This window comes from Ursus arctos, unplaced genomic scaffold (genome assembly GCF_023065955.2).
Source record: "Ursus arctos isolate Adak ecotype North America unplaced genomic scaffold, UrsArc2.0 scaffold_9, whole genome shotgun sequence".
NCBI lineage: Eukaryota > Metazoa > Chordata > Mammalia > Carnivora > Ursidae > Ursus > Ursus arctos.
In genome coordinates this window covers 52122705-52136174 of record NW_026623111.1, presented here as the reverse complement: position 1 = coordinate 52136174, position 13470 = coordinate 52122705, and the positions used below count along the sequence as shown (strand labels likewise).

At 37.3% G+C, this 13470-nt stretch overlaps 1 protein-coding gene across 4 annotated transcripts in view; it reads left to right on the top strand.

The window, feature by feature from the left end:
• CENPC (centromere protein C) overlaps positions 1–13470 on the top strand; it is an 88743-nt gene that overhangs the window by 58266 nt on the left and 17007 nt on the right. For 3 of the 4 annotated variants that reach the window (XM_026508981.4, XM_026508982.4, XM_044387780.3), the window contains one exon: positions 6020–6079. The exons of the other annotated variant lie outside the window; for it this stretch is intronic. In XM_026508981.4, the coding sequence (XP_026364766.3) occupies positions 6020–6079 (60 nt within the window). The remainder of the gene's footprint in view (positions 1–6019; positions 6080–13470) is intronic. 4 annotated transcript variants of the gene reach the window in all.

Here is a 13470-nt window from a genome sequence, read left to right as displayed (position 1 = left end):
GCAGGGCTGCCTGAGTAACAGCATGGCAGGGCCCTCCCCCAGAAGAAAGGCTGGAAGAACAAGAGGACAACAACCCTAGGGTCCCTATAAAACAGATGCATCTTACTTGGGTCGTAGTTAATACTTCGGACTCTACATTCCCTCAACCACCTCCCAATAGAATGATTAAGAGGAGGAACCCCCAACAAAGAAAAGAATCAGAGACTGTGGCCTCTGCCATAGACCTAATGGATATGGTTATAAGCAAGATGTTAGAAATAGACTGCAGAGTAAAAATTATGAAGTTGAGATTTAGGCTTGAGAAAAATATTAGTGACAATATAGACTCTCTAAGGGGACAGAAATGAGATCTATCAGGCCAGACTTAAAAATGCTATGAATGAAATGCAGTCTAAACTGGATTCTCTGACTGCCAGGGTAAACGAGGCAGAAGAACGAATTAGTGAGCTAGAAGATAAGAAGATAGAAAAGAAACCAAGGAGGCCTGGGAAAAACAGCTTAAAGCCCAAGAGATCAGACTGAGAGATTAATGACGCCATGAAACGTTCCAATGTCAGAATGATTAGGATCCCTGAGGGGGTGGAGAGAGAGAGATGTCTAGAAGATGTATTTGAGCAAATCAGAGCTGAGAACTTCCCTAATCTGGGGAAAAAAAAAGCATTCATGTCCAAGAGGCAGAGGGGACCCCTCCCAAGATCAATGAGAACAGACCAACACCCCAACATATAATAGTAGAACTCGCAAATCTTAGATCCAAGGAAACAATTCTGAAAGTGGCAAGGGGGAAAGAGATTTCTTACGTGCAGAGGGAGGAACATCAGAATGAGGTCACACCTGTCCACAGAGACCTGGCAAGCCAGAAAGGGCTGGCAAGACATTTTCAGGGTACTAAATCAGAAGAACTTGCAGCCAAGGATACTTTATCCAGTAAGACTGTCATTCAGAATGGAGGGAGTGATGAAGAGCTTCCAAGACCAGCAGAAACTGAAACAATATGTGACCACCAACCGGCCCTGCAAGAAATATTAAGGGGGTTCCTATAAAAGAATAAGGACCCCAAGAGTAATACAGACCAGAAATTTACAGAGACAATCTATAGAATCAAGACAATCTATAGAAACAACATCATGGCACTAGAATCGTATCTTTGAATAATCATTCTCAACGCGAATGGCCAAAATGGTCTCATGGAATGGCACAGGGATGCAGATTGGATAAAGAGACATGACCCCTCGATATGCTGTCTACAAGAGACTCATTTTGAACCTAAAGATACATCCAGACTGAAAGTGAGGGGATCGAGAACCACTTTTCATGCCAACGGACCTCAAAATAAAGAGGGGATAGGAATTCTTATATCAGACAAATTAGATTTTAAGCTAAAGACTATAGTAAGAGATACAGAAGGACACTATATCATTCTTTTTTTTTTTTTTAAAGATATTATTTATTTATTTGACAGAGATAGGGACAGCCAGTGAGAGAGGGAACACAAGCAGGGGGAGTGGGAGAGGAAGAAGCAGGCTCCTAGTGGAGGAGCCTGATGTGGGGCTCAATCCCATAACGCCGGGATCACGCCCTGAGCCGAAGGCAGACGCTTAACCGCTGTGCCACCCAGGTGCCCCGGACACTATATCATTCTTAAAGGGTCTATCCAACAAGAAGATCTAACAATTGTAAGTATCTATGCCCCCAACATGGGAGCAGCCAGCTACATAAGGCAACTGTTAACCAAAATAAAGAAACATACTGATAATAATACTTTAATAGTAGGAGACCTCAACACTCCACTCTCAGCAACAGAGAGATCATCTGAGCAGAAGATCAACAAAAAACAAGAGCTTTGAATGACACACTGGACCAGACGGACTTCATAGATATTCCACCCTAAAACAAGAATACTCATTCTTCTTGAACGCACATGGAACATTCTCCAGAGTAAACCACATACTGGGTCACAAATAGGTCTCCACCAAGACCAAAAAATATTCCCTGCATATTTTCAAACCACAGCTTTGGAAACTGGAACTCAATCACAAAAAATTCGGAAGGAATTCAAACACTTGGAAGCCAAAGACCATCCTGCTAAAGAATGTTTGGGTCAACCAGGAAATTAAAGAAGAACTTAAACAATTCATGGAAACCAATGAGAATGAAAACACATTGGTCCAAAACCTATGGGATTTGCAAAGGTGGTCCTAAAGGGGGAATACATAGCCATCCAAGCCTCATGCAAAAAAAGTAGAAAAATCCCAAATACACAGACTAACCTTAAACCTAAAGGAACTGGAGAAAAAACAGCAAATAAAACCTAAACCAAGCAGGAGAAGAGAAATAATAAAGATTAGAGCAGAGATCAATGATTTAGAAACCAGAAATACAGTAGAACAGATGAACGGAACTAGAAGCTGGTACTTTAAAAAAATTAATAAGATCGATAAACCACCAGACAGACTTATCCAAAAGAAAAGAGAAAGGACCCAAACTAATAAAATTAAGAATGAAAGGGGAGAGATCATGACTAACACCAAGGAAATAGAAACAATTATTACAAATTATTATCAGCAACTATATGCCAATAAATTAAGCAACCTGGAAGAACTGGATGCCTTCCTGGAAGCCTATAAACTACCAGGACTGAAACAGGAAGAAATTGACAATCTGAATAGACCAATAACCAGTAATGAAATTGAAGCAATGATCAAAAATCTCCCAAAAAACAAGAGTCCAGAGCTTGATGGATTCCTAGGGGAATTCCACCAAACATTTAAAGAACTAATACCTATTCTCCTGAAACTGTTTCAGAAAATAGAAACAGAAGGAAAACTTCCAAACCCATCCTATGAGGCCAGCATTACCTTGATCCCAAAACTAGGCAAAGACCCCATCAAAAAGGAGAATCACAGACCAATATCCCTGATGAATATGGATGCCAAAATTCTCAACAAGATCCTAGCCAATATAATCCAACTGTACGTTAAAAGGATTATCCACCACGACCAGGTGGGATTTATTCCTGGGATGCAAGGGTGGTTCACCATCCCGATCAAAATACCAATGGCATTTTTCAAAGAGCCGCAACAAACAATCCTAAAATTTGTATGGAACCAGAAAAGACCCCAAATCACCGAGGAAACGTTGAAAAAGAAAAACAAAGCTGGGGGCATCACGTTGCCTGATTTCAAGCTATATTACAAAGCTGTGATCACCAAGACAGCATCATACTGGCACAAAAACAGACATATAGATCAATGGAACAGAATAGAGAGCCCAGATTTGGATCCTCAGCTCTATGGTCAACTAATTTTTGATAAAGCAGGAAAAAATATCCAATGGAAAAAAGACAGTATCTTCAATAAATGGTGCTGGGAAAATTGGACAGCTTTATACAGAAGAATGAAACTAGACCATTCTTTTACACCATACACAAAGATAAACTCTAAAAGGATAAGTGACCTTGATGTGAGATAGGAATCCATCAAAATTCTAGAGAACATAGGCAGTAACGTCTTCGACATCGGCCACAGCAACTTCTTTCAAGACACGTCTCTAAAGGCAAGGGAAACAAAAGCAAAAATGAACTTTTTTTTTAATTTTTTTTTTTTTTAAGATTTTATTTATTTGACAGAGATAGAGACAGCCAGCGAGAGAGGGAACACAAGCAGGGGGAGTGGGAGAGGAAGAAGCAGGCTCATAGCAGAAGAGCCTGATGTGGGGCTCGATCCCAGATCGCCGGGATCACGCCCTGAGCCGAAGGCAGACGCTTAACCACTGTGCCACCCAGGCGCCCCATTGGGACTTCATCAAGATAAAAAAACTTCTGCACAGCAAGGGAAACAGTCAACAACATAAAGAGGCAACCCATGGAATGGGAGAAGGTATTTGCAAATGCTACTACAGATAAAGGGCTGGTATCCAAGATCTATAAAGAGCTTCTCAAACTCAACACCCAAAAAACAAATAAGTCAAATGGGCAGAAGGCATGAACAGACACTTTTTCAAAGAAGACATATGAGTGGCTATCAGACACATGAAAAAATGTTCAAAATCATTAGCCATCAGGGAAATTCACATCAAAACCACACTGAGATACCACCTTACACCAGTTAGAGTGGCAAAAATTGACAAGGCAGGAAACAACAAATGTTGGAGAAGATGTGGAGAAAGGGGAACCCTCTTACACTGTTGTTGGGAATGCAAGTTGGTATAGCCACTTTGGAAGACAATATGGAGGTTCCTGAAGACATTAAAAATAGAGCTACACTATGACCCAGCAATTTCACCACTGGGTATTTACCCCAAAGATACAGAGGTAGTGAAAAGAAGGGGCACATGCACCTCAGTGTTCATAGCAGCAATGTCCACAATAGGTAGACTGTGGAAGGAGCCGGATGCCCTTCACAGATGAATGGATAAAGAAGATGTGGTTCATACATACAATGGAATATTACTCAGCCATCGGAAAGGATGAATACCCACCATTTGCATCGACAGGGATAGAAATGGAGGGGATTATGCTAAGAGAAATAAGTCAAGCAGAGAAAGACAATTATCATATGGCTTCACTCATATGTGGAACATAAGGAATAGCATGGAGGACATTAGGAAGGGAAGGAAGAGAAAAATGAAGGGGGGGGGGTGGAATCAGAGGGGGAGATGAACCATGAGAGACTATGGACTCCGGGAAACAAACTGAGGGTTTCAGAGGGGAGAGGGGTGGGAGGATGGGTTAGTCTGGTTATGGGTATTAAAGAGGGCACGTATTGCAGTGAGCACTGGGTGTTACATGCAAATAATGAATCATGGAACACTACATCAAAAACTAATGAAGTACTGAATGGTGACTAACATAACATAATAAAAAAATAAAAAATAAGCAGTCTTTTGCTATTATGGACTGATTTGAGAATATAATGAAAGCTTAGACTTACTTTTCAGGAAATGTATATTACATGTAAAATTGTGTCAAAAGTTTTAGGTCATTTATGGACGTTAAGTATCCCAGTTACATGTTGCTCCATAACAAACACCCAAAACTTAGTGGCTTAGTACAATTGATTTATCTCTAATCGTTATGTGGGTTGACTTGCCTTAGTTGCGTAATTCTCACTTGGGCGCTCTCTCATGCATTCAACTTAAATGCAAGCTGCTGGGGCTGGAGTCATTTGAAAGCTCAACTGGGTTGGAAGTCCAGGGTGACTTTTTTCTTACATATTTACTACTAAGCTGGGGTGGCTGGAACAATTGAGGGCTGGCCAAGAGTATCTTTTTTCTCCACATGGCCTTTCCATGTGGTTAGCTTGGGTTTCCTCACAGCATGGCAGTCTTGGGGTGGTCAGACTTCATACATGGTGTTTTTCTCCAGAGTGAAGTTCTAAGAGACCCAGGTGGAACCTGCATATCGTCTTAGGACTTAGCATTTGAAGTCCCAGAATGTCATTTCTGTTGTGTTCTGATAGTCAAACAAGCCATTAAGATCAGCAGAGATTCAGGGAATTAAGGAATTCAGAGAAAAGGGAATTAGACTCTGCTTGATAAAGAACGACATTTGTGCAGAGGAAGAAAAAGAATTAATGGCAGCTATGTTTAGATGCTGTTTCAATAAGAAAGTTGAAAAATTGGCCTAATTGGCACACTGCTAAATTTAGTATACTTGTACTATTTTAGAACTTGAAAGATCATATATTACATTATTAGCATATTGATTGTTCTGTATTACAACCTACATTTTAAATCTAAGTGGCTTATTTCACCTGAAGTCCGGAAAACTTGCTAATTTTTTTTGTTATTTTTAACTGTTAGACTCTTTAGACATACACATTGTAGCAAGATCTAGAGAAATGTTACACTGTTTTTCATTAGTCTTTATTCCTCAGCAGTAAAAAGTAAAAGAAGTAATAACATGATTGTCAGGTTAAACTTAATTAAAATACTTACATTGAAACTGAGAACTAACACAGTTTAATTCATCGTGGAATTAGCAAACTTTGCTCATGGTATTATCATTTGTATTTTGCAGGTGACTCAAGAGTAAAAATATCTACAGTAATACCAGAGAATAAAATACATCACAAGTTAGGTAAGATTATTTCTCTCTTTTAATATCTTCATATTATAAAACCTCTGTTACTAAATAGGACTTAATTTTTCTCACATAGGGAGGAAGTATTTGGATTAATTGGCAGATAAATTAAAACTATTTGTTTAGTTCTTATGAATTTCACAGTAAGTCATCACAGGCCAATGATGATCTTTATTGTTCATTTATAAATCTGTGTCCCTCTCACTCTTTGCCCCATATTAAGGAGCATGATTTCACCTAGAGTAAGAAGTCAGGGTGGAGAATTCTGTAAATAATAACTGCTAGGTACATAACATCCCTGACAACTCCCATTTTTATCCAGTTCACTTGTAAACAAGCAGTAGCTGGAATAAGTGGGCAAAGATGGGAGCTAGGGAAGCCATGGAGAGGCCGTGGAGGATTAAAACTCTCTGGTTCCCAATGGTATATTTGCCAGTCAGGATTCATGGGACCTCTCACCTATGTGGGATTGCAGTGGCCTTTTATGTTTCTCTCTGTGCCTGAAGTTGTGAGTGCTCCTGCACTTGTACCTGAAGAGAACCACTAGGAGTGAAGCTTCCTCAAATTGCTTCAACCAAAAACTCACATTTTGTCAATATTTTCTGGGCCCATATGAAGAAAGACTGTTCTACCTTAGTGCTTAATGCCTTCTTGAAGTGGAATGATAACTAGTCAGAAGTAGGGAAACAAATAAAAATGTTCCTGAGCAGCAGCTTTAGCAACTAGAGACAGGAAAATCAAGCATCATGCCTATGAACAGTAGTCAACTGCTGGTGAGCTAGAATTTTTGTAGTAGATGCGTAACAATTTTAACAATAAAAGAAATATGAGCATTTTCAGAGTTTCAGTTATAGCATAGAAAACTTTCTGGGACTGAAAAATCCAATTTTTTAATTTAAAAAGTTAGATGAAGTGAAAGTAAACAGTAATCACTTGCTGAGAGCTGAATTAGTAGCTGGTGTTGATACGGAAAAAATTCCTCAGAGACGAAATATGAAAAGCTGGATATCGTTAGGAAAAAAGGTATACAGTGGAAATAATATGGAGACAGCTGAGAAAACCTGCAAATAATAGGATTTCCAAAAAAGAGAAACAGGTGAAGGAGGGGAAAAGAGTTAAAAGAAGTATGTTAAAGAAAACTTCCCTGTATTAAAGATGGCTTAAATCCGCAATTTGAATGAGTTTGCCAATGGCCAGTCAAAATTATTGAAAAACATAAACTTCTAGACATCAGTGAATAAAATTCCTAAATTTCAAGAATATAGAGAACCTTCTAGACAGAAAAAATAATATATAAGGGAGAAAAAATGACTAGTACTGTTGATCTGTGTAATATTGGAAGAATAAAATAACATCTTTAGTCTATTTTAAGAAATGTATTACAGTCCAGTCCAAGATAGTTTCCTTTCTGATAAGTGAATTTTACTTTGCAGATAATGCAAAAATTGAGTTGACTCTAAATCCTCCTGGTAAAATACTCATGTAAGGTATTCTGTCTAATCAAGTGTATAAACAAAACTGACTCCAAAGAGGAAACAGTGGTGAGGAATAATTCTTGTAATGTATGTGGTTAAATTTAAATAATGTGTATTTTTTTCTGTTGCTATGTATTAAATTACCACAATTTTAGTGGCTTAGACAACACACATTTATTTGTTATCCATATTTTCTTTGGGTCAGAAGCCCAGGCACAGATTAGCTGGGTCCTCTGATCAAGAGTCACAGGCTGCAATCAACAGTGTCAGCCTGGGTTGTGGTCTCATGAGGTTTGAGGTCTTATTCCAAGCTCATATGGTTGTTAGAATTCAGTTTCTTGAAACTGTGGGACTGAGTTACCTGTTTTCTTGCTGTCTGTCAGCCATGGGCCATTACTTTCAGCTTCTAAAGGCTACTTGCAGTTCCTTGCCACATGACCCTTTCCATAGGCTCCTTCCTAGTATGGCCCCTTGGTTCTTCAGAGTCAGCAAGGAAGAATTTCTCTCTGCTTCTGCTAGATCATGTCTTATATGTATAATGTCATATATTGTCATATATATAATTATGATGTAATCATAGTGATTCCCTGTCACTGTTGCCATATTCTGCAGATGAGAAAAAAGTCACAGTTCCCACATCCATCTTAGGGGAGGGGATTATTACACAAGGAAGTGAATCATTGCTGATTACCTTAGGGTGTAACTACTACCTAATGCTAATGTGAATGGGAATTTATAGGTGCTAAATAATGACTTTTGTAATAATACCTTGAAATCCGGGGCGCCTTGGGTGGTGCAGTCGTTGAGCGTCTGCCTTCAGCTCAGGGCGTGATCCCAGCGTTCTGGGATCGAGCCCCACATCAGGCTCCTCCACTAAGAGCCTGCTTCTTCCTCTCCCACTTCCCCTGCTTGTGTTCCCTCTCTCGCTGGCTGTTTCTGTCAAATAAACAAAATAAAATCTTTAAAAAAAAACAAAAACCTTGAAATCCATACTATCTTTAATTAAAACTTCATATGGTAGGGAAAAGAGTAGGGGCAGAAGAGTGGTAGTAAAAGTAGTCTAAAAGTTTTATTTTATTGAATGAGAAAAGGAGAGATAGCATATCTTGGTAAGGAATATAGTTTTTAATATAATCATGGAGAAATGAGAGTTTGATTTTTGAATGTCAAGAATGGAAATGTGACCAATATTAGAGTGAAAAAGCACAGCAAAATTTTGAAATGACCAAGGGAGGGGAGGAAAAACATATGGTCATTTGCTCAAATGAGAAAGAAGAGGTACTGATGTAAAATAACTAGTTAAATACAAAGTAAGATGGAAGGAATAAAAGGAAATGTGTTACTTGTTACACTAAATAATGGATTGAATTCCTCTAATAAGGTAGGGAATCTCAGATTTGGTTAAATAGTACAAATTGATATATGTGTTTATAAGAAACACTTAAAACAGGTTAAAAAATAAAAGATTGTCAAAAAATTAGGTAGACTAATGAAAATAGTGTGATTTTAATATTAGGCAAAGTGGAATTTAAGGTAAAAATGAAAGTGCTGAACAGAATAAAGAAGGACATGTGATAAAAAATTAATGAAGTAGTTAGAAAAATCATAAATGCTTATAAAATGTATAAAGGAAAAACTAAAAAAACAAGATTTTCACTTAAACAGTAGTTAGACTGGGAGATTTTAATAAATTACTTTCAGAATTGGAAACTTCTAGCAAACAGAAATAGTAAAAGCATAGGAATTTGATTATATAGCCAACAAGGTCAGCTTAGTATATAGAACTTTGCATTGTTCAGATAAAATGAATGGGTTTATGTGTATTCACACAAACACATGCACATATAACTACCCCGATTGTAAGTTTCCTATTGTGAAGCATTTAGATGGTGTTCAATTTGGTTTTTGTTTTCTAAATATAAATAGTACTACCATGAACATTCTTATAAATACAGCTTTATCCATTTTTTTTAAAAAAACAGTAATAGTGGGGCACCTGGCTGGCTCAGTCAGAAGAACATGTGACTCTTGGTCTTGGGGTCATGAGTTCGAGCCCCATGTTGGGTGCAGAGATTACTTAAATAAGTAAGTAAGTTAAATAAAGTTAAAAAAACAGTAATAGCTAATGTTTAATGAATTGCTATATATCAGGCATTTTACAACATATTAATTTACGTCTCACAAAACTCCATGAGGTGGGTTCTGTTATTTGTTATTTTTTATTAGGCAGATGGAAAAAACTGCAGTTCACTTTAGAGAGGTTGAGTGGCTTTAGCTTCTGTGATGTTTCACAACTAGTGTATGGTAAAGTTAGTATGTAAATTTGACTCCAAAAACTAGCTCTTGAGAATCCAGGAGAAATACTTCCAACAGAAAATCAGCTAGATGGTTATGATAAACTGTAACAACCAAAGTATTTTACAGCCAAAGTTGTAATGATTATGAGAGTTTCAGTTCGTTGATACTACTTTTTTTTTTTTTTTGCTGCTGCTGCTTTTTTAAAAAATACGTTTTTCTTTATTTTTTAAATTTTATTTTACTTAAATTGAATTAATTAACATAGTGTTTTATTAGTTTCAGAGGTAGAGTTCAGTGATTCATCAGTCTTTTTAAAAATTTTTTATTTAAATTCAATTAATTAACATATAATGTATTATTGGTTTCAGAGGTAGAGGTCAGTGATTCATCAGTCTTATATAATACCCAGTGCTCATTCCAGCACCCTAAGATGCCCGTCACCCAGTTACCCCATCCCCTCATCCCCCTCTCCACTAGCAGCTCTCAGTTTGTTTTCTATGATTAAGAGTCTCTTATGGTTTGTCTCTCTCTCTGATTTTGTCTTGTTTTATTTTTTCCTCCCTTCCCCTATAGTCCTGTTTTGTTTCTTAAATTCCACATATGAGTGAAATCATACAATTATCTTTCTCTGATTGACTTATTTTGCTTAGCATAATACCCTCTAATTCCATCCACGTTGTTGCAAATGGCAAGATTTCATTTTTTTGATGTGTGCATAATATTCCATTGTATATATATACACCACATTTTCTTTATCCATTCCTCTTTCGATGGTTATCTGGACTCTTTCCATAGTTTGGCTCTTGTGGACATTGCTGCTATAAACATTGGGGTGCAGGTCCATCTTTGGATCACTATGTTTGTATACTTTGGGTAAATACCTAGTAGCATAATTGTTGGGTTGTAGGGTGGCTCTATTTTTAACTTCTTGAGGAAACTCCAGAAGTGACTAGACCAGCCTGCATTTCCACCAACAGTGTGAGAGGGTTCCCCTTTCTCCACATCTTCACCAACATGTCATTTCCTGACTTGTTAATTTTAGCCATTCCGACTGGTGTGAGGTGGTATCTCATTGTGGTTTTGATTTGTATTTCCCTGATGCCAAGTGATGTTGAGCATTTTTTCATGTGTCTGTTGGCCATTTGAATGTCTTCTTTGCAGAAATGTCTGTTCATGTCTTCTGTCCATTTCTTGACTAGATTATTTGTTCTTTTGGTGTTGCGTTTGACAAGTTCTTTATATAGATCTTGGATACTAGTCCTTTATCTGATATGTCATTTGCAAATATTTTCTCCCGTTCTGTTTGTCTTTGGTTTTGTCAGCTGTTCCTCTGCTGTGCAGAAGCTTTTTATCTTGATGAAGTCCCAGTAGTTCATTTTTATCTTTGTTTCCCTTGCTTTTGGAGACATGTCTAGCAAGAAGTTGATGCAGCCAAGGTCACAGAGGTTGCTGCCCACGTTCTCCTCTAGGATTTTGGTGGATTCCTATCTCACATGTAGATCTTTCATCCATTTTGAGCTTATTTTTGTGCATGGTATAAGAGAATAGTCCAGTTTCATTCTTCTGCATGTGGCTGTCCAATTTCCCCAACATCATTTGTTGAAGAGACTTTTTTCCATCGGATATTCTTTCCTGCTTTGTTAAAGATTAGTTGACCATTGAGTTGAGGGTCCATTTCCAGGTTCTCTGTTCTGTTCTATTGATCATGTGTCTGTTTTTGTGCCAGTACAATACTGTCTTGATGATTACAGCTTTGTAATAGAGCTTGAAGTCTGGCATTGTACATTGTGATGCCACCAGCTTTGGTTTTCTTTTTCAACATTCTTTTGGCTATTCAGGGTCTTTTCTGGTTTTATACAAATTTTAGGATGATTTGTTCCAGTTCTGTGATAAAAATTGATGGTGTTTTGATAGGGATTACAATGAATGTATAGACTGCTCTAGATAGCATAGGCATTTTAACAATATTTGTTCTTCCAGTCCATGAGCATGGAATGTTTTTCCATTACTTTGTGTCTTCCTCCATTTCTTTCATGAGTACTCTATAGTTTTCTGAGTACAGATCCTTTGCCTCTTTGGTTAGATTTATTCCTAGGTATCTTATGGTTTTTGGTGCAATTGTAAATGGGTATCAACTCTTTAATTTCTTTCTTTTGTCTCATTGTTAGTGTATAGAAATGCAGATGATTTCTGTCTATTGATTTTATATCCTGCCACTTTACTGAATTCCTGTATGAGTTCTAGCAATTTTTGGGGTGGAGTCTTTTGTGTTTTCCACATATAGTATCATGTTATCTGCTAATACAATTCTTTTTTTTTTTTTAAAGATTTATTTATTTGAGAGAGAGAGAGAAAGAGAGAGAGAGAGCGCGCATATGCATGCACAAGTAGGGGGAAGGGCAGAGGGAAGGGGAGAAGCAGACTCTCCACTGAGTAGTGAGCCCGACATGGGGCTTGATCCCAGGAGTCTGTGATCGTGACCTGAGCCAAAGGCAGATGCTTAACCCCGTGAGCCACCCAGGCACCCCTGAAGTCTACTGCTGTTGTATTACTGTCAGTTTCTCCTTTTGTGTCTTTTAATATTTACCTTATATATTTAAGTATTCCTATATTGGGTTCATATATACTTACAACTGTTACATCCTCTTGTTGGATTGATCCCACATAATTATGTAATTCCCTTCCTTGTCTCTTGTAGTCTTTATTTTAATGTTATTTTTGGTTTGATGTAGTTATTGCTACCCTAGGTTTTTTTTTCACCTCCATTTGTATGGGCTCTTTTTTGGTCCCAACTTCAGTTCGTATGTGTTGTTAGGTATGAACTGAATTTATTCTAGACGGCACATTGATGGGTGTCATTTTTTATCCATTCACTCACCCTGTGTCTTTTGATTAGATCATTCAGTCCATTTACATTTAAAGCAATTATTGATAGGTATGTACTTACTGTGATTTTTTCCATTGTTTTCTAGCTGCTTTTGTAGTGTTCTGTGTTCCTTTTTTTTTCTCTCGTGATTCGGTGACTTTCTTTAGTGTTATGCTTGTATTCTTTTCTCTCTTTTTTTGTTTTGTGTTTCCATTACAGGTTTTTTATTTATGGTATTAACATGAGGTTCATATATACATTCTACGTATATAGGAGTCTATATTAAGTTGATGGTTGATTGAGTTCCAACACATTTTGAAAGCACTATGTTTTTGCTCCCTCCTCCACATTTTATGTACATGATGTAAAATTTTACATCTTTATTTGTGAATCCCATAAATAATTTTTCTAAATATAATTGATTTTTACTACTTGTGTCTTTTAACCTTCATACTAGCTTTATAAATGACTGATGTACTACCTTTTTCATATGTTTGCTTTTACCAGTGAAAATTTTCCTTTCCTAATTTTCTTACTTCTAGTTATGGATTTCTCTTTTCTGCTTAAAGAAATTCTTTTAATATTTCTTGTAAGGCTGGTTTAGTGGTGATGAACTTCTTTAACTTGTTTGGGAAATTCACATCTCTCCTTCAATTTTGAATGATAACCTTCCCTGGAAAGAGCATTCTTGGTTTTGTTGTTTTGGGTTTTTTTGTTTTGTTTTGTTTTTCCTTTCAGGACTTTGAATA